The sequence below is a fragment of the Alternaria ventricosa genome (genome assembly GCF_023758065.1).
Source record: "Alternaria ventricosa strain BMP 2768 chromosome Unknown scaffold_2, whole genome shotgun sequence".
Taxonomy (NCBI): domain Eukaryota; kingdom Fungi; phylum Ascomycota; class Dothideomycetes; order Pleosporales; family Pleosporaceae; genus Alternaria; species Alternaria ventricosa.
The window spans coordinates 524,929-545,350 of NW_026055682.1; the positions used below are offsets into that span (position 1 = coordinate 524,929).

General features: G+C 53.7%; 8 protein-coding genes across 8 annotated transcripts; 2 read left to right on the plus strand and 6 right to left on the minus strand.

Annotated features, from left to right (window-relative positions):
- Positions 1-50: 50 nt before the first annotated feature.
- On the minus strand, positions 51-802 carry J4E93_001188 (uncharacterized protein; the record flags this gene model as incomplete). The annotated part of the gene is made up of 2 exons (XM_049339140.1): positions 51-626; positions 680-802. The coding sequence occupies 2 exons, from the start codon at positions 800-802 to the stop codon at positions 51-53; spliced, it is 699 nt and encodes a 232-aa protein (XP_049203097.1).
- A 559-nt stretch (positions 803-1,361) lies between these two features.
- Positions 1,362-3,621, minus strand: J4E93_001189 (uncharacterized protein; the record flags this gene model as incomplete). Its single annotated transcript, XM_049339141.1, has 2 exons — positions 1,362-3,487; positions 3,549-3,621. The coding sequence occupies 2 exons, from the start codon at positions 3,619-3,621 to the stop codon at positions 1,362-1,364; spliced, it is 2,199 nt and encodes a 732-aa protein (XP_049203098.1).
- Positions 3,622-3,968: 347 nt separating this feature from the next.
- Positions 3,969-5,319, minus strand: JIP5 (WD repeat-containing protein jip5; the record flags this gene model as incomplete). Its single annotated transcript, XM_049339142.1, has 2 exons — positions 3,969-4,881; positions 4,931-5,319. 2 exons carry the CDS (start codon positions 5,317-5,319, stop codon positions 3,969-3,971), a joined length of 1,302 nt encoding a protein of 433 aa, XP_049203099.1.
- Positions 5,320-6,080: 761 nt separating this feature from the next.
- J4E93_001191 (uncharacterized protein) lies at positions 6,081-7,186 on the plus strand (the record flags this gene model as incomplete). The annotated part of the gene is made up of 2 exons (XM_049339143.1): positions 6,081-6,948; positions 7,005-7,186. 2 exons carry the CDS (start codon positions 6,081-6,083, stop codon positions 7,184-7,186), a joined length of 1,050 nt encoding a protein of 349 aa, XP_049203100.1.
- Positions 7,187-9,280: 2,094 nt separating this feature from the next.
- Positions 9,281-10,326, minus strand: J4E93_001192 (uncharacterized protein; the record flags this gene model as incomplete). Its single annotated transcript, XM_049339144.1, has 2 exons — positions 9,281-10,215; positions 10,320-10,326. 2 exons carry the CDS (start codon positions 10,324-10,326, stop codon positions 9,281-9,283), a joined length of 942 nt encoding a protein of 313 aa, XP_049203101.1.
- A 4,129-nt stretch (positions 10,327-14,455) lies between these two features.
- Positions 14,456-15,385, minus strand: J4E93_001193 (uncharacterized protein; the record flags this gene model as incomplete). The annotated part of the gene is made up of 1 exon (XM_049339145.1): positions 14,456-15,385. The coding sequence occupies one exon, from the start codon at positions 15,383-15,385 to the stop codon at positions 14,456-14,458; it is 930 nt and encodes a 309-aa protein (XP_049203102.1).
- Positions 15,386-15,839: 454 nt separating this feature from the next.
- Positions 15,840-17,171, plus strand: J4E93_001194 (uncharacterized protein; the record flags this gene model as incomplete). The annotated part of the gene is made up of 1 exon (XM_049339146.1): positions 15,840-17,171. One exon carries the CDS (start codon positions 15,840-15,842, stop codon positions 17,169-17,171), a length of 1,332 nt encoding a protein of 443 aa, XP_049203103.1.
- Positions 17,172-19,250: 2,079 nt separating this feature from the next.
- On the minus strand, positions 19,251-20,024 carry J4E93_001195 (uncharacterized protein; the record flags this gene model as incomplete). The annotated part of the gene is made up of 1 exon (XM_049339147.1): positions 19,251-20,024. One exon carries the CDS (start codon positions 20,022-20,024, stop codon positions 19,251-19,253), a length of 774 nt encoding a protein of 257 aa, XP_049203104.1.
- Between the last annotated feature and the right edge of the window lie 398 nt (positions 20,025-20,422).

Genomic DNA, 20,422 nt, shown 5'->3' on the forward strand with positions numbered 1-20,422 from the left:
ATTTTGTTGTGCTGCGATATAACTATATCCTCTTCTTCCCACTCCACGACCTAGCACTTGAATACTGCCGGTCCCGGACTCGTATACGTCTTGCTCCCAGTGTAAAGATTGTAAAGAATCCCCGCATCATTCTGCTTATACGCGCCCGGGAAAGAAACCGTACTCGGCGTCTTACTCGCCTCACCCCCCGTAACATTAATCTGCGCACACTCCATATAAAACTGCGCGCCCATACTGCTACTCGCCGAGTGCAGCGCAATCAACTCTCCCCTGAGCAGATACTGTCCGGGAGCAATGCACTTAGGGATCGTAACAGTCTGAACACCCTTGTTGGCGATCAAGCGATCAACACCCCATTTTGAGCCGTCGAAAGCGTCTTCAGCGATCTTGAACCAGCCACCGCCGACACCGGAGTCGGTCTTGGCGTCGCTGACTTTCTTCATGTAGGCCATTACGGGGCCTTTGTGGGAGGAGTCGATCACGTCGGAGGGACCCGAAGTGAGGGTGTGGCGCCAGGTTAGGGTGGCGGTGGAGCCGGCTTGGAGGGTTATGACGGTGGAGGTTTTGGCGGTGGGGTTGGGGCCGCCGTTGCAGACTATGTCGTTTGTAGATACGTCGTTGATTGGCTAGGGTAAGGTTAGATGGGGGGAGGGATGGGTTGGAAGTATAGGGTGCGTACGCCGTCGTATGAGGGAACGCGGACACCATCTCCTACAGCGCCGCCGTTGACGCTGACGAAGATTGTGTGAGCAGATGCTGAGCTGGCAGCAGCAGCAAGGACAAGTGGGGTGGAGAGCTTCATTGTGGTGGTTGACGTTGCTTCGAGTGGAGGTGATTGATGTTTCAATGGTGCTGTAGTCGGGATACTTATAAATAACGTCTTCGCCCTGACGTCGAAGACCTGAACCCAGACTCAAGGTTTACATATATTACATGCCTGGTGATATCGCATACACACACCCAGATGCGAACAAGCCTACATTCTGCACCCCAGATGAGCGGAGCATTTCCTCTGCATCCACCAACCGCATCGCGAGCCGGCGCGGCAAAGGCCTGAACACCACAACGCTATGCCAGCCAAAACCCGGATGATAAAGGCCGTGTCGCTGGAGTTGCCACGCGATTATATTAAGCAATGTAGAGCGTGTGTCGAATGTTCTTAGAAGTCCTAAGCGAGGTTGGCTTTAGCCAATGGCTTAGCCGTGTGTAGATTGGAGGCGCCAAGCCCCCCGAGGATAGAGTGCCGCCCCATATAAAGAGGCTTGCTTGTGACCTGGTTGACTTGTCGGCGCTAGTGGAAAAGTGCCGACCTGATCGCGATGGATGGGGATTGTCGGGAAGATGGACCGCCTAGGATGCGCTCAAGCAAGCGTGATGTCTTGAAGCTCAATGTCTTCCTTGGCCATCACTTCGCCCTTCATAATGCCATGGACGTAAGCTTCACCAAGCAGCTCAAACTTCTCGGCAAATCCTTCGATTTGCTGCTTCCTGATCACGAAAGGTACACATGCCCTATCGAAGACAGCAAGTTCATCACCGACTTGCGCCCCCCTCGGCACTAATGCAAAGTAGCCCTTCTCGGTTACAGCAAAGCGGCGCATCTTCAGCGCGGCCCGGTACGCCGTTTGCAAGTCTTCCAGGGTCTTTGCCGGCTTCCTGCTCTTGAGACTGTCCAGGTTGAAGTGACCCTTCTGCCGCCGCTGGCTCATAGTTTGACCAGGTAGGCAAAGTGACTTGCCTGTCGTGGCATCGAGGATGAGCCCAAACACCTCGCTGTGATCTGCATCAGGTGGTGTAACGCCAGAGCCATCGCGTCCGGCCAGTAGTGTGTGCATAAAGGCGTCGTAGGTCGAGCTGCCTTGTACAAGGTATGTGTGTGTCCGGCCAGCACCCATGACAAGCTCAGCGTAGGATGCTAGATCACCATTGCCCCGTTGCGGATCGTCGATGTCCAGAACTGGGTCTTCGCTAACACGGCCTAGGATAGCGATGGTATCGAATGCTTTACCGCTCAGTGTGATTTCTTGCTTATCCTCGCTCACGATAGCCTTGGGTGGCTGCGCGCCTGTAACGGGCCTACCACCCGCGCAGTACAAAGCCCAGGACCTCGTCGAATAGCCCAGTACGTCCGTCACACGTGGAGTGCTCCAATCCGGAACCCACGATGGCCGAAGCGGCTCGTCGTGATCGACACAGCTTAGCAGTTCGTAAACGCGATCAGGTATTTCCGTTAGACAGGCCTCGTGATAGACCGCTCTCGCAGAAACATCGGGACTGTAGTCGGGTACGATATTGGCATGTGCTATACCCAGTACACCGTAGATCTTGTCTTTGGGGTTCGTTGCTTGCGCATAACGTGTAGAAACCAGAATGGTCAGTAATGCTTCTTTCGTAACGACTGTCAGGCCATGTACGCGCTCTGCCTGGACCGAGTTCACCACGTCAGCGCCGTGTGGTGGTAATATCTTGACGTCTGCTTTTGTGTTGTACTTCTCATCCAGCTCAGCATTGCTAGCCAGCCAACTGAGCACATGCGTTTCTGCCAGATCGTGACACCACGCAGCAAAGTCGTCCCAGCACACCTCGACCTTGCCGCATTTGACGAATAGATGTCTCGAAAGCACGGCTTCCTGAATGGTCCATAGTCTGCCAAACCAGGGGCGGCGCAGGACTTGACGAACAGCCCACCACGCTCGATCAAGGCTAGGTGGAAAATCCAGCCTCTCAAAGTCCGCTGGCGTCACTTGGGCATCGGTCCCTTGTAACCGCACAAAAACAGTCTCCATCAGATCGAATGCAAGAGCCGAGTCCTCTTCACCGTCATCACCGAGCCATATGAGCGTGTTTGTAGCATGTGTGTAGACCAAGCCCATCAACGGGATCTGCTGCACCTTCTCCGCGATGTCGGGCTGATTGATGCAGATTTGATCTGTCCACAAGACAACACTGTGCTCAGTTGATCTCAAGTGGCTCAAAGCCCCCACCAGGCTTGCGGAGATGTTCAACTGTCCATGTTCAAAGGATATGGTATCATCGAAGATTGGTGGACCCCAGACGTAGCTGAGGGCAGTGTACCACACCGGCTTGCCTGTATCGAGTGATACGGCATGATTGGTGTGTCGAGTGTAAGTCAAAGTTCTTCTACTGGTGTTTGCTGGATTGTCGAAGGGCTGTGTATATTGCTCCTCTCTTGCAGGGTGCGAAAAGTCGATACTGACAACGTGTAGAGTGCCTCGCAGCGGACTTCCGGGCTCGCCAGGATGCAATTCCAATACGCGGATTTCGCCGTCTCCTAGGGGTTGGTAGAGTTCTGGAGGTGGTTCATGCGGTGTTTCGCCACGCTCGCTCCTCTTCTGTGCCACGAAATCTCGAATGTGATGTTGTGCAATCTCATCTAGTTGGCCATCGACGCCATCGGGCCCATCAAAGGTAGCAGCCTGAAAAATGGATGTTTTGGAAAGCGCAGAGAAGAAACAGTTGCAGTCATCTGACACATGGCAAGTCAGTAAGCGATATCGGCGGTATGAGCTGGGGTGGAAGCACTGCACCTAGCGCGTTCGTCGCGCATGGACACGTCGAGGCATGCTCGATATGCTGGTAGGATTTCTGAGGATTGGCCATGGTGTTGTGTTGTTGCTGGCGTGAGAAAGGAAGTGAGGTGGCAGTTTCAGCAGGTACGACATTTGGGACTAGGCCCGACTGGGAGTGGGGGCAATTGCGACAGAGGCAGGAGGTGGTGACAACAAGTGTGTGAGAATTAGTAATTCCTGTATATTACTGTGTTGGCGTCAATGGACTGCTATTTAGACATGTGGTAGCTGCTTCGCGTACCTTTGTGGCGCTAATAATGAAGTCAAAGTTTCTACCTTGCTTCAACTATGCGTCCCCTGCATGCTCACGATGAGCTGCTCCCCAGAATGACCACAGTCAGCATTTAGCTGGACAAAGAGTCACCTTGTATCGCCATCTCAGTCCAGCCCTAAGAACTGCGTGATACCATGGCCCTTGGCCTGTCCACCCTTGCCCTTCTTTCTCCTCTTGCGCTTCTGCTTGGGCTCATCGTCCTCACTGCTGTCGTCCATGTCCTTATCGCTATCGTCGCTGTCCTCGCTCTCGTGATCTCGCTTGCCGTTGGTCGTTTCCTCGTCGTCTTCATCCACGTCCTGCCAGGTCTGCTCGCCCCAGACCTTGACGGTCTTTCCACCACTGCTGATCATCCGGCCGGTGACGTCGAAACCCAAACCAATAACACTCTCCTTGGCCAGCTCGTCGTGCTTGAGCTCTGCGACAACCTTATTCGGGCCGAGCTTGGCAAAGCGAATGTCTCCGTTGCCCAGACCTACAGCGATGTGCCTTCCGCCGGGTCCAACGCCGTCTGGTACGACAGTGAGGGAGTCGAGGCTCTCGCCGCCTCCCTTGGAGCGGTCGACGATGATGCGCTCGTCTTGATCATCCCAGACGCCGCGCTCCCAAAGCGTGAGGACACCGTCGCCTGCGCCAACGATGACCTTCTCGCCCACGCTTGAGCCCTTCTTTGGCAGCCCACTCACAATAACGGAACTGAGCAGCTCTTCTTCCTGGTCCTCACTGCGAACCATGACACCTCTCCGTAGATCAGTGACGGCCAGTGTGCTCCCTCCTGTTGTGACCCATTGCTTGCTCCATCCGCTGGTACTCGCTTGGGTGGGCGGTAGAGGTGTGAGGGAGGAGACGTAGTCGTCGTGGGGGCGGTGTGTGTTCTCGGGCTTTAGTGAGACCTTTTCGCCGCCCTTGAGGTTCCTGATGTCGTAGATGTGCAGTGAGCCCGAGTCGGTGGTGAGGATGAGGGATTGCGGTGAGAGACCGTAGACGAGGGTGGGCGCATCGATGCCGCCATTCGCACTGTTGGTGTCAGTATCGCTCACGTGACATCAATGTCTCTTGTGCTCACGGATCTAGCGGTACACAAATCTTCGCAGTGACCTGACCAGTCATGCAGTCTGCGACCTTGATCATGCCATCTGTGCCTGCCGAGTATAGGGAGGTGCCATCGACGCTGTATCCGAGTGTCCGACAGCTTCCCTTGTGTCGCCGTGTGTCCCAGAGCTTGTCTATGGTGCCAAAGCCCTTTTCGGAAGCTTTCGTCTCGTCATTGTCGTCGTCGTCGCTTGCGCCGGAGGGCAGCCTGTAGGTCTGCACATGGCCGCTAGCCAAGCCGACGGATATGATAGGCTCCTCTGGGTGGATCGCCTGCACAAAGATATCGTGCTCCACCGGGAGCGCGCACAAGTTCTCGAACATCTTGGGCTTAAAGATGATGCGGGAGTTGGTTGAATACATTTCGCGACAGCTACAACTGGAATTTTTGTGGAGCCGCGGCTCAGCTCTTGCAGGGCAGGTGCAGCCGACGGCCTTGGCAGGTACACACGCACATGGCGGGCTTTCACTTTCCCCCGATTCTCCAACACCAACTGCACCTGCGCGCAATCTATGCATATGTAAACTTCATTCATCGTTATTCCTCGTCATTCCTACCAGCATTTTGCAGACTCGAATGGACATCGTTTGAGAGAACATGAGTGAACAAACGACCAAGTCGTCAACACCACCAGGTTTCTTGTCTTGCTTCGTACAAAGTCCAGCATCTCGAAGGGACTTACCCTTCAATTTTTCATCTCATCCCAAATAAGCTGGACGGCACCGTAAACCGGGTCTACGGACCACAAGTGCGTCCCTCGCAGCATCGTGAACATCTTGAACGAAGGTTCCCTTCCAATCACGGCCATGCCATACGACACGCTTCTTCTCCACCGGGTCTTTGATCTTCATTGCCCCATCGCAGCTAGTCCTTGGCCAACGACGCGACAGGAAGGTCAACGTTCTTCGCCATGCGTTAAGCCTCGTCTGGCAATGCAGCCGAATCACGTTTATCAATGATTGGCTGTGAACATCATCCACATCTCCAACCATGTCTGCCGCTGTACAATCGGAGCAAAGACGTCCGACATCACATATGTCTTAAAGAGAAGCCGGGAACCATCGTTCATCCGAACAGCAGGCGTTGGATCTACCTGCAGTAATTTTATTCCTAATCTGCCATCATGCTCGCTTCATCGCTTCTTTACGGTCTTCTGACCGCCGCGACCTCAGTCAGCGCATACCACCACGCAAAATCCATCAACTACACCGTCGTAACAGGCATCTTTCAACAAGACGAGCCCACAACCGATCCCTCAACCTTCAACTTCCTCACTAGCAACTTCGGTCTAATCAACCGAACCTACCCCAGCGACTCTTCCTGCCCAGACCGCAAGCACTCAACCCAATGGCAGCGTCTCGCCCACTACATCTCCACCCTAAACAAGAAGGCACCGCGCAATGAGCGCTACGCCCTCTTCTTCATGGGCCGCCACGGCGAAGGCTTCCACAACGCCGCAGAATCCTACTTCGGTACCCCAGCCTGGAACTGCTACTGGTCTGAACTCGACGGCAACGGCACCGTTACCTGGGCAGATGCACAGCTCACCATCGACGGCATCGAGCAAGCGAAAGTGGTGAACAAATTCTGGAACCATCTCATCAAAGATGAGAAGATCACTCCGCCCGAGACTTTCTACACCAGCCCCCTGTACCGTTGTCTCGATACCGCGAAGATCACTTTCGAAGGCGTTAAGCTGCCGAAAGAGAATCCCTTCGTGCCTGTCGTGAAGGAGTTCCTGCGTGAAGGTATTAGTGCGCATACCTGCGATCGCCGCCACAGCAAGTCCTTCATCAAGAAGAACTTCCCTGGCTTCAAGTTCGAAAAGGGTTTTGCAGAGGAGGACCTATACTGGACTGAGCTCTTCGCTGAGCCGCGCGCGAACCAAGATGCTCGCTCAAAAGCTGTGCTTGATGATATTCTCAGCAATGATGACAGTACTTATATCTCTATTTCCTCGCATTCCGGGGAGATCGGAAGTCTGCTTCGCGGTACGTCCCCATCTTTTCAATGTCGTCCCGACATCTTCGTACTAACGAAACCCCAGTTCTTGGCCATCGCGAATTCCGTCTCTCGACTGGCGCTGCCATACCCGTTTTGGTCAAGGCATCGACACTCAATGCTCCCCCGCCTGCTACTACGACGCTGCCGTACACACCGCAGAAGACGTGCGCGGCGCCGCCTACTATTCGCGACTCGAGCTGCAGTGACTGCTCGTGCTGCACTTGAGCGCGTTGATCACTTTCGGATGTAGACTGAAGTAGACATAAATTCCGACGTGTAATCCGCAATCTCAGCCACCAAACTCCAGACTCTTGCATTGTGTTCCAGATGCATCTCTTCCAACTCTGATCGCGGTCCGCGACGCTTGCAACCCGTCTCTTCATCTTGGCTTTCCGTCTGGGCTTTGCGCTCGAGCGTAAGGTCTTGTCGCTTGTGTATGAGTAATCATGCCCATTCGTGGAAACACGGAGAGAGTTAAGTTGTGAATCTCACCACATATGCCGCCCGTCACCGGTGTCAACTCCGCCTGAACACGGGCTTCGCTTGCATAGTAAAAATGTCACTTCCGCAGATGTCACTCGCTCATGTCTATTCCGATGCCCCTAGCGGCCTCATGCACGATTGCTTCCTAACCTGCTTCTCAACGGCTACCCAGCCACCGAACTCTATGCTCCTCTCAGCTTTCGGCATGTCACAGGGCACCAAGCTCACCGATTGGTCACATTCCATTGACCCCATCATCGTTCATCGTTCCATGCGTACATCTAGTTCGTCATCGTCATTGCGGTTTCACTTGCCACCTGCAGCCTTGGATACACTACTACCAACCTCCAGCACGCAGGTTACACACTACACCCCTCTTCCCTGCGTGCATGCCCAACCCTCCTGAACATCACATCCCACCACACCATCGGACCTTTTCCAGCCCGCACCTCAAACGATGATCTTAGCGATGATCTTAGCGAACTAGGCCAGCTAGGTCCCGCGTCAAGGCCAGACTGGCGGGTGGTACACTAATACACTAATCCAGTAGCTAGGCGTTATGATCGCTGCAAATCGGGCCTTTTGTCGCAATTCCGCGCTTTTGCACTTTCGGACTTTCGGGGTCTGGGCAAGCTACTGGTGGTGGTAGTAGGTTGAGAGGGGAGCCAGGTGATAGGACAATCGAGACGGAACGGTAGGAACCGCCGTTCGTAACAATTTGGAAGGTTTTGTGGAGATTTCTGTAGTGTAGAGCGTCGGTTGTTAGAGGGGTGGTGCGACGGTCACCGGTCGGGAGGCGTCGGCGGAGTGTCCTTTGGTTGCGATGGGGATGGATATGCAGATGGGGGGGTTGGTGGCAGCGAAGGGATGGATGGGTAGGAGGTAGATCATTGCGAAGGTGATGCTGGTACGTGGTGTGATGGTGAGACGACAGTGGCGGTCAGAAGAATGTATGGCGATGTCGTAGTGAGGAAGGATGGCGCTGCACGTAAGCTTACCCCCCACCCTGCTGTGATGGTCTGAGGCTCTGCGGCAGTTGTAATCTGGTAACGACAAACTCCCTTCCTTTTGAAACTGCGGCAAGCTTAGTATTTCGAGACGACAAAGCTGGCCTTGGGGTAGCGCATCGCGACGTCTTTTTCGTCGTCATGGCATCTAGGTAATCAACGTCAGGTAGACTACCCGTGTCGCAAATGGATTTCGCAACGTGCGTGGAATGTTCTTAGCGTTTCTTATTAAGTATGTTACTAGTATATACAGGGTATTGGAAAATGTCATGTCGCTTTGGTAATGTACAGGGATGGGGTATACAAAGATGAAGGCCGTGAGCCGTGATGCGGCAGTTGGTGTCGTCGCTTCCCTGCCGTGGTATATTCGAGTCAAGTATGACCCAGACTCGAGCCGCTGTGGGGCGGTGTGCTTCCAGACGAACCTGCTTTTTGATCTCGCAATGCTCGGTAACTGCGATTGCCGAGGCAGGGCGTTCGCATACTTTTTCGGGTTCACGATGGCTTTTTCGTGGTGTCGTGCAGCCCTGATACTTGCTTCTTCCCGCGGCTTTGGAAGTACCGCGGAGGTGGGACCTGGGCACTCAGACATATCTGCGTCGTTGATTACATCGACTGTGATTACGACTGTGATTGTGTGAACGCCATCATCACCGCCGTTGGGAGACAGCATTGAACTCATTTCGTTCACGGTACTCCGTTTCAGGTGTATCTGAAAAATATGGAGTCCGCCGATGCGACATAAAGTTCCTCCGCGAGGTAGGCCACACCGCATGTCTTCGGAATGACAAATGGAAAGTCGTGAAAGTGGGTATATTGCTGAAACTCATCATCTGTAAGGCGCAGACAAAACCGATCCCCGCTCTTCATCCGTGATGTAAAAAGACTTGGAGACCATGATGCCGTTCTGGTAGTCGACTTCCTCCGCACTGCTCCGAGCGCTTTTGATTCTTAGACTCCTTTGACTATCGTTGTCAGAGTTGTCCACGCGCGTACTTTTCTTCGAGTTCGGTGGTGCCTTCCCGCCATACCATTTATTCGAATTCGGAATAGGTTCATCGTCGGAAGTGCGAGTCTGTACAGTGGCGGAGAGTTTGTACATGTCGGGACGGAGCTTGTCGGCTTTGGAGTTTCCAGCGGCGTTTCCGGGTAGAGGGGCGGACATGCCGTATGCGGACGGACGGTAGGCTCCCGTTGGTCGGGTGGAGAGACCAAGCTTGTGCATGGCGATGAAGAATAATGGGCGGAGTGTTGCAAGGCTACCGGCTGTGATAGCGAGACCTTGTTCGACCGATGACCAGATAGCGATGTCAAGTGTGGACCCTGACAGCGTTAGTGCCCAGTACCACAAGTAGCGGTAGGAGAACGTACAGAGGAAGTCAGGAGAGTTGAAGTAATGAACGAAGGGCATGCGCGCGATGACCGCAGCACTTGCGATGCAACCCATGGTGATCAACGGGATCAAAGCAACCTTGGTCCTCCTCTTCAACTGCAAGTGCCATACCAAGAAGCCTGGGATGATAGCGAAGGTGAAGTCGGTGATGATACTGAAGATACTGTAGACGTAGCCGAGAGCGGTGATGACTGTGTTGTCGACGCACTTCCCTTCTTGCGAAGTGCGGTCCCACATGTACGAGATTGGGTAGCACTGGAAGAGACAGACGAAGAAGAAAGTGCCTCCAGCGATAATCGAGACACACATGGCACTGTAGATGATCCTGATATTCTTAGTAAGTGTTGTCACAAGTTTCATTTGCTTGATTGCTTACCATGTGTGTAGCTTTCGTATACTAATCCGCAAGAGAAGGAATCCAATGGAAAGCTTCGAACAGATCATGGAAACCGAGTAGAACAGATAGCAAAAGTACCACGCATGCTTCGCGTTTTGAACGCCCTCGATGGGCAGGTCATGATGATGTTTTCCGGTTCCATAGTGTATACCGATGCATGAAGATGTGGTGTACGAAATGAAGAAGAGCTGGAGACTTAGTCAGACTGGGACCCAGTTATCGTATCTGTCTATACTTACAGTTGCGAGTACCATCAAATAATCATCTCGGCCAAATGCCTTGACCATGCAAACGCGAACATAGATCCTCAAGCAACACGCCAGAACTGCAGTGGTGACGAAGGCGATGTTGACTGCGAGCAGCTCGGGGCCTCTGTTGGGAATAGCCATTGTGGTGTGGTATATTGACGAAGCAGTGGACACTCATACAGCGAGGAGCCCCAGAATGAGCACACCGTTCGGTCGGTAATGGGGGGCTCAGGATCTTTTACGCAGCTAGACACTTGACCGAATAAGCAGGGTGGAGGCTATAGAAGACACCGCATATGCATGCCGCCACGAGTGAAGTGGGTCTGCGGGCGGGCTCCCAGGACTCGTTCCAGGGTCTGGTCCGTTTCAAGGAGCGACCATTACCAACAGGGTCGTTGTCCCGCGGAGCTCGGACGTGGGACTATGGATTTGGCGAAGTCGTTCATGCGTTGACAGGGCATACGGGGACGCGTAGAAGCTGACGGCAGTAGTGTTGACTGCCGCAAACGAAATTGTTCATTGAACTCAAATAGGGACATGACGGAGGGGATAGGAGATCAGCGTACACATGTGCAGCAGCTGGGCAGCCTCGTACACATGGCTGACTTGTACCTCGCATAGGCTGGGACGCCACCATGGCTGGGAGGCAGCTTGCAGTAGCAAAACTCAAAAGCGCGGCTTGGGTAACGGCAGTGGTTGCTCTGTCCTGCTTTTGGTGGTGCCTAGATGCGTCCCGCTCGAAGGAGTTTCGCGATGTTCACCGGCCACGTGAAGGCTAGCCGAGAAGGGGATTAGTCACCGAAAATCTCGCAAGGGCTGCATCTTCCGTGCCTTCCGCTTCCCAGCTAGCTCCGACGCCCATTGACAGCCCTGGAGTCAACACTCAACCTCACAGACTCCTCGGAGCTCCCACTTGCTGCCGCTGATCGGCTGCATCATCGCGCAGTATCTCTTTAACCGTTGGTTTCAGCTATTCTACGCTGACTGCCGATTCTCTCGATGAGGAAGTGCTCTGCACGTCTAAAGACGGGAACTTGTAACCGCTAACCGGGCGGTTCCTGAACCTGCGTGGAGCCCCACTGACAGGTTTGCGAGAGCCAGAGTCCGCCGACACCGCAAGCCATGTTACGATGATAGATGCGGTGGCTTTTGGCGTTCAGTTGTATAAGTCAAGACTGTCGCCAGACTACTCAGGTGCCTCGGCTTCCTCACATTGAGTCTGCAGGGTTTCACGAGTATCTAGTGCGCGGACTGACTCGTCGTCGCGGGCATCGGCACTTGCTGTAGGCACTGGAGGACCTGGATCTAGCTCAGCACTTGCATCATCGCCAGCGCTACTGTCGTCCCCTAGATGCAGAGTCCGTCGCACGAACGGCCATGGTTCGCGACTGAAACCTGGACTTGGGATCTGATATACAACAACGGCTAGTCGTCCGAACGCCTGTCAATTGCCTGTCCGACGACTACTGCTTCAATTTTTCGACAAACAGGCATCGGGATTGAATTTCAACGCGGGTAACGCTGGATGGCAGGTCGATGAGTCTCGCAGGCACCATCCTAGCGACCAAAATTCCATATGTGGGCCCCGAATCCACAGAACAATGGCGACATGAGCGTCGCATGCATCAGGGTAGCACAGCACTTCCAAATTCCTGGAAACAACTCCGCAACCGTTTATCTCCCGATGCCACGCCCGTCCGGTCCTCTCAAAGCCAGTTGGTCTCAGCTCAACGTTCTTCCCGTTTGGTAAGTTCGTCTCAAACTGCCGAGGAACGCTCACCAGGCCTCCCAACGAAGGTTTAGGCGTCCGGCGGAGCAGACTCCTGGGGAAAAACTCCGGCCTCCAAAGTGGCGACCGTGTATTGGAGTTCGGAGAGTAAAACGGTGTTCCCCTGCGAGTGCGACGAAGAACTCTTCATACCCTTGGCCTGCCGAACCCACCTTCGAGCCGCCCCATCGACGCATTCGTGCAACCCTTGCAGTCGGGAGCAACGATCCTATGGTTGACTGGGTTAAGTGAAAATCTTGAACATTTCTGGACGACGCTCGCAAGGTTCAGTCATGGCAACAAACTTTGGTTAAAATGTGAGTCGGTACCCGCTGGTAACGGACGAACTTGCGGGTTTGTCATCTAGTTCGCGCTTATGTCCGACGTCCTGTTATCCGTTTACACGATGGTGGACGTTATGCCTTCAAACCAGGGAACTCGTTAGATGTTTGCTAGAGGCCTAACAATCGAAGCAGGCAGGTCATGTACTGCAACAAACGTTGTCAAGGTACTGGAATAAGGGCGACATTCAACATGCGGACATGTTGGAGGCCGAGCCGTCGTCTAGTCCGAATGCGATTTCTGATGCAGCTGCCACGACTGCTAAATTGAGAGGCGATTATCACAACCCGAACGAGACACGGCAACCCATCAACAAATGAACTGCCGATCTTGTAAGCTGTACCAGAACGAGGCATTCATACAGACACGAACAAATGGCCTACACAAGAAGCATAACATGAGCATCATCACCCTCCAATCCAAGTACACCCACTCCGAAGGGGATCGGGCTGCACTATTGCATTGCTGTTACGGCCGAACTGGAGTGAGATATCCCCTTCTTCGCGGACAAGGTATTGACATTGCCCAGCAAGAACACAACTTTGCTTTTGCGGCACATCTTCACTTTCTTATCTCCAGATAACACAACACACAAGCTTCCACTTCTTGAAGTAAGTCCATGCGATAACCTTGATGGTTGCTTCTTCGCATCCTTCGCCCTCTCCTTTTCCTATGATAAGCAATTTGCTTTTACTTATGCATGCATGCGTTGCATATGTACATAGATGCGCCAATGCGGCACAGTCTCGGGCGCATCAAGGCACGACGCGCCCGCCCACTCACCAACACGAAGGCCCCCGGAAAATCCTAGCGGCTACGTCCCGCAGCCGCCCCAATCACGACGCCAGACAATTCTCCGCATTGCACCGCCGAAGGAATGCCGTGTGGGTGACAGCGGCTGTGGCGTAGGTGTTTCTCTTTGGTAAATTGAGATTACCCAACCGCTGGAGGACGGCTGTGCCACTGGTAGGTTGTTTCGCGCACAGTGGAGACATTGCGGCGCGGTTGAGAGGTATTGTATATGAGAAGGTGGGTGCGAGGTGGTGAGGCGCACGCTGTGCTACATACCATATCCCAGACATCTTCGGACCGAGTATTACTCAACGATATAAACAAACGGACTGCGAAACCGGCTTACAGCGACACGTCAACTTGCGACTACACGCACATCAACACGGCACAACATGAAAACCGTTCTCTCGATCGCAGGCCTCATCGCCTTTACAGCCGCCTCCCCACTACCCTCACCTGAACATTCAGAAGCCCTACCCCTCGTTACTCTCTCCCTCATCGGCTCGCCCTCGCATTACACAATCGGTTCATCCCAAAACCCACAAACCTCCACATCTACATCCAAAAACGCATGGTCAATACACATACCCATCGACGTGTCTCTCGATCTTAGTACACGGCCAGAACACGTCCAAGCCATCGAGATACTTGGGGTCGAGAAGGGCACGGATTTGCAAGGAGGGGGAGTAGAGAGGGATGATGCGGATGTGGTGTGTAAAGCGAGTTTGGGGTGGGGCAGTGAAGGAGTCGTTGTGAGGATGGGTGGGGAGAGGGTTTTGCTTGATGGGGGGAAGGTGGGGAGGGTTACTGGGGTGGAGTGTTGGAAGGAGAGGGCGTAGGTTGTGTATACATGGAAGATGGTGTCTGTAACGGCGGGAGGAGGAGGAGGTCAGCTTGCATCTTTTCCATTGCGTTGGCGTTCGATGTTCACATCCGCCTCGAAGCAGATACATTGCTTTCGCTCCGTCTTTTACGGGCATGTCTTATAGCCTGGTAATATAATCCCTTTCAAGTGTTTTGTCGACCTACCTCGCACATGTCTATATCGTCATGATCTTCATTTCCTACGCCCTATAACTCTGCATCAGCTTCTCCACAATACTAACCCCCATCTGCTCCTCCTCACTCATCTTCCCCTCACCCTCCCCTTCCCCATCTGCCTTCTCAGATACAAACCCTTCCTTCTGCATAATCTTCTCCATCATCCTAATCCCCCTCAATTCCTGCAACGGCGGAATATTCTCCACGCCCTCCGGATCTACAGCATCAAAGTCTACACCCCCGCTAGGTTTAACCGCACCCTCAATCTCATACATCGCATCCGGTGTAACAACAAAGTCACACTGTACCTCTCCCTTCCGCATCGGTGTTACTTTCTCCACACCCAGCGCTATCTCATCAACGACCTGACAGTCATGTACGACTGCCACAACAGGTGTCTGCGTGTGTAAAACACCTAGGTCCGATAGCATCGCCCATTGTATCTCAAATAGATTATGCCCTTCCCAGATCGTCACGCCCTGCGCGTTGAACACCAAACCCCCCGTGACGCACATATCCACCCTTAGTCCTTCATCGCGCATCTGCGCCAGCGACACCGACCGCCCCACCCCAGGCTTCTCCATGCCGTCTAGACAAGCCGCGATTTCGTATTTACTCTCGGCTATATGCCCGGGATGTAAGAGGACGAAACCGCGGCGTAGGCGGTATGTAGCGACGAGGACTTTTTTTCCGTCTTTCAGCGCCCGGCATCGTAGTTGCTCGAGGCTGTTGTCGGGTGTGATGAGGATTACGGCGGCGGATTGGTAGCATGGGAGCGTGGTTAGGCGGTCGATGGCGGACGCTGAGCCGCGGAAGTCGGGGGTGAAGGACATGTAGTCATGGTTGAAGCGCGCGTCGGGAAGGGCGTGTTGGAGGAGGGTGCGGTAGACGCTCGCCCAGATGAGTTTGCGGTTGGAGTCGACACCGGCACCGGAAGAATGAGGGGCGGTCATTGGGAGAGGAAGAAGCGAGTGACGGGTGGCTGGAAGCCTGGGTGGATGTTGTGCTGTGAGAGCGAAAGGCGTGCGAGGTGGACTGTATGCGCCGTGCTACGCCGCGATGAATGGCGGGGATGATGCCTTTGTTCAAGCTGACTAACCGGGCCGCCTCATTGCCTGTCATCTGCCATCATTCACCCTTCAACTTCTGGGAACATAGACAACCGATTCACCGTTCTCACTGCCTCGCGATGCATGATTGTCGCTTGAAGAAGATGATGGCAGGAACCCGGGTTCACCCGCCCACGCGTCATTGGGGTAAACTTCCCGCGTCGGCATGCGCTAAATCGGCTACATGATTAGGCCCGTCATATTACCGAAGAGTCACATATCTCAAGGCCAAGACGCATGCAGAGCAGATTTGAGTATTGTGACTGGGTATCTAGGGACACGTTAAATGGCAGCTTCGATGGACAAGCATAACGACTTCGAGCTGCGCACAGCAGCGACACCATCAAGCCGGTCGTCTACGGAAGGCAACAAAAGAACGATAGCAGAAGAGAGCATTACAGAAGCAACGAATATGGACTCAATCAACACTGGACCGCCATTCCTCGAAACCCAGAAAGCTGACGAGCCCCTCGAAGCTACAGCATCCGAGACAAAAGAGGGGGACCAGTCAACAGTCAGGAAGAAGTTACCCAAGCGCGCAAAGGCCCTCGAAGTCCTCAAGTGGTTCATCAAAGACCAATGGTTCCTCCTCGCCATGGGCGCCGTCGTCCTCATCTCCTCCCAAGTCCAGGTTCCAGCCTCCCAGCAACGCACGAAACGGACCGTAATCACATACCTCGCCGTATCAGTCATCTTCTTCATCAACGGCTGTACACTGGATACCCGGGTCATGCTTGCCAACTACATGCGATGGAAACTGCACATTTTCGTTCAACTCCAATGCTACCTCGTCTGTTCCGCAGCTACCTTCGCCATCGTCAGCCTGTGTGCCACGAACCCCAATTTCATGGACCCATGGCTCCTGATCGGCTTCCTCTTCGTCGGCAGCGCGCCCACAACGATGTCCAGCAACGTCGTTATGACGAGACAAGCCCACGGAAACGCAGCACTCACAGTCGTCCAATCCGTAATCGGCCAGTTCCTCTGTCCCTTCCTCACACCCATAATCCTGCAAATGTACCTCTCAACCGGATCCTGGTATAGCAAAGTCCTGCAACGGGGCTCAGGCTACGCCGGGATCTACCAGCGCGTCTTCATGCAACTCGGCCTCTCCCTCTTCCTCCCCATGCTCATCGGACAAATCGTCCAACGCCTCTTTCCCAAGCTCACGAAAAAGGTCTTCTTCGAGTGGAAGTTGCTCAAACTCTCCTCCATCGCCCTCCTCACAATGGTATGGCAAACCTTCGACCAAGCCTTCTCCTCCGGCGCCTTCTCAGCCGTCAAACCCTCCAACATCATCTTCATCGTCTTCATCACCATCGCGCTCTACTTCATCTGGCTGGCTATCTGCTTCGTAGCTGCGACTATGTGGCTGCCTAAGAAAGATGTTATTGCTTGTTGCTATTGCTGTCCTGCGAAGGCGCTGGCGATGGTGGTCCCGCTGACGAGCGTTATGTATATTAATATTGATCCGGTGGATCAGAGTAAGATGCAGATTCCGGCGATTATCTTTCAGGCTTTTCAGGTGGCTATTGGTGGGATTATGACGATTGGGTTTCGGAAGTGGGTTAGACCGGAGGAGGAGAGGGAGGAGGCTGAGAAGGGTGGGGAAGGTGGGGAGACGGGATGAGATGATGTTGGGAAGGTGGATGTGGTTGATGCTTTTGATGGATGAAGGTATCTATACTATGCGCGAGCATCCTCCTCTTCCCTTTCCGCTCAGCCATCGTTCTCTCACTTCTGAATCGCAAAACAGTTCCGCCATTTTGTATGTAGTAATCCTCAACGCCGATAATGCACAAGTCACCCTACCCCATCAACCCCCTGCATGCTCAAGTAATGCAGCAGCATCCATTCGGAATCTGTCTTCATCAGCCCCATCCTCTTTCTTCGATAGTCAATACATACGCATTTGCATATCCCAAGAAACCCATCGCAAGGACACTCAACGCAAGAAACCGCCTTGGTAGTTCCATCTGCGTCCCTGACTTCCTTGACAGATCGCTCGAGACTGACCTATGTTGATGATTAGACGGGAATGACCTCGGATGGGATGAGAGGATGGAGACGAGGGATGGGAGAACGTACGGCAGCGGGCGACGCAAGCACCACGGATGCGGCGACGACCGCGATGATAGCTGAGAGCTTCATGATATTTGAAAACTATGCGATGCAGGTGCCGAACGATAGAGCAAGGAATCCCAAAAGCGACGATAGATGCAAGAAGTGTCCCAAAGTCGTGTTATGATCGACCCAAAACCCAACAAGAATGGGAAGAAGCAAGTAACACAACAGAATCCAGTCCAGATCGACAGAAAGACAAACCAGTCTGTTCTTAAACAGCAATTGCTTCTGCCCATCAATCTACTAGTCACGGCATCTGTCAAGCGAGCAAGCTTGCTAGCTCGGCTCCAAACTTTCGTGCCCTGGTCCAAGTTCATCAATTTAGATATGAAGTACGACATGCACTCCGGTTCCCCGCGTGCGCGCCCTCGTGGCAGAAACCATTTCTGCGGGCGCTGTGCGAGATTAATTGACAACCGTGGGAGCTGGGCATGCGCGTCGCGTAACGTCAACCAGAGACAAGAGCTGAGCGTGCTGGCGGGGTCCGGAACATCGGAACTTTACACGATGCCACGACCGATGAGCCGCGACACACTTTTGATTGTCGAGAGACCCGGGTAAATGGTAGACAAGTCTGGAGTGCATTGCCATGTCCATTTGGGCTGGACCTCACATACACGATGCGGTCGCGAGCGGCAGGAACGGAACATTTCGACAATCTCGACAGAAAAAACATATGCGATGCAATATACTCATGCCACCTTACGCTCCTGCCTCATTGGTCAACTATAAAATATCCTTTCGTTAACGAAGAACAATATATGCAGGGCGGGCGAAAAAGTCTAGATCGAGCGACTCTCCCGTGGGAGTCCACGTGTTGCGTATCTCGCCTAGTGCATGTGCCGACAGAGATGGATCGTGGGAAAAAGGAGTGCGCATGCGCCGGAGGCCCCTTTTGTGTTGTTTTGCGGCGGAGCGAAGGGACCTCGGGATGTCGTGGCACAGTGCGGCGGTCCCGGATACCTGTTTCGCGACATGAAGGACAAGTTGACGCACGTCATTTTGCGATGCTGCAGAATTCTGGCATGTCATGTCTTGCGCATATCTCGTCGCTGTTATCGCAGGTCTGGCATCCACCTAGCAGCGTTCGCAGATTCTAGACTTTCGAGCATTTACATTTACCGCAGCCCGGAGCTAGCATTGAGTACATATACGAGGATGCAGTCGCCCTTTGAGCTTCTGCCAGAAAACTACTGCAGGCGCAGTGTGTTCACCGACAGAGTTTGGAGCTAGCGGTGTCGCGACGGAGTGACAGCAATGTGGCGCGACGCGTCGGGTCTTGGACCGCGTGAGTGCTCTGGCTTCGTGCGGGCGGGAGCGAACCTTGGAAAGTGTGTATAGGTGCGCTGGGCTATTGCGAAGGGAAGGGAACGAGGAAGGAGATGGCTTGGTTGAGGTAACTTGCGGGTAAAGCGGCGCATACACGAGGTTCTTGCTGATAAGGTTGCGGATCTAGATGCACGCAGGCAGGTGGGATGCAGAAGCCGACGGCACGATCACGTGAGGAAGATGTCCCCACAGATCTCACACTCCAGCTCACACAACACCGCGACCACGCATTTCGACATCAGAAATACATTGAACTTCAGCACCTTCGCCCATAAACTGCATACCACCCATTCCGTTTTCGACCACGACCGCCTTCTCTGACCTTTCGCGCTTCTTCTATCCACCTTTTACTTGCACCAACCCGTGGCCTAGGTCTCTGCTTGTATCCTCCCTTGTCCCACGTCCCATCGCCTTCGTACTCGAACTCAATCCCCAAACCCCGTTTATCAGGGTTATCGAATCTGTCCAGCCAGCGATTCAGTTGCGCATGGCTATCCTTCGCACCAGCGGTATATGACAGTATGATGCGTATCTTGCGCATCGGCACCGCATGACTGTCGTATGCCCCGGCGACCTGAAGTCCATCGTTACTCAATCTCTTCAGCTGAGCCTGCGACAGGCGGTTCAGGAACGTGACGATAGGTGCGAAGTTGTGGTTGCGCACCGTTGTCGTTATGACGGGTGCGTAGAAGAGGACGGCATCGATGTACTCGTCGCAGATCTGTTTGTTGACTCCTGCGAGGCCGCAGCGTGTGACGATGTTGCGGGCCCCGGATTTGAGTGTTGATGTGTTGTCTGATTCTAGGACGTGCTTGTAGATTTCATCTCGCAGCTCTCGTGGGAGAGCGAGGAAGGGCGGTAAGGTGGTGTAGACTGGGCGGGTTTGTATGGGTGTGATGTCAGATGTTGTGGCTTTACGCGCACGTTTCTTGGGCGCCGGCGCATTGTTGGTGTTGGGAACTGGGTTGGCGGCTTGCTGGTCCAATTTGCGCTTTGAACGTCTGAGATCTGGGGCTGCTGTCGTAGCCATTGTTCAAAACTATCTGCGATGATACTAACTTCTACATGTGTGGTGCTGGGTAACATATACTCATACGGTGCCAAGGCGGGCGTGGTGATAGTCCAGGCAGCAGCAGGCAGCGACGAGGCCCGTTGAGCGCGATGAGGAGTCGGCCCGACTGCACCCGGATCCTGCCAACACCAGCGGCCTGCAATCATTTCCATCCCAAACACCTCCAACATCTTGTTTGTGATAGTTCCTCATCGAAAGCATGCTCTTATATTGGTGTCGCATTGATTGCGAAAGGTGTGATGGCTTGCCGGCGGTTGCCCGCCAGATGCTACTCTCATCTCATCCTCAGGCTCCCCTCATCGGCACTGCCTATGCGCAATCGCAGACCAGGGCAGGATACCCTCATCGTACCATGC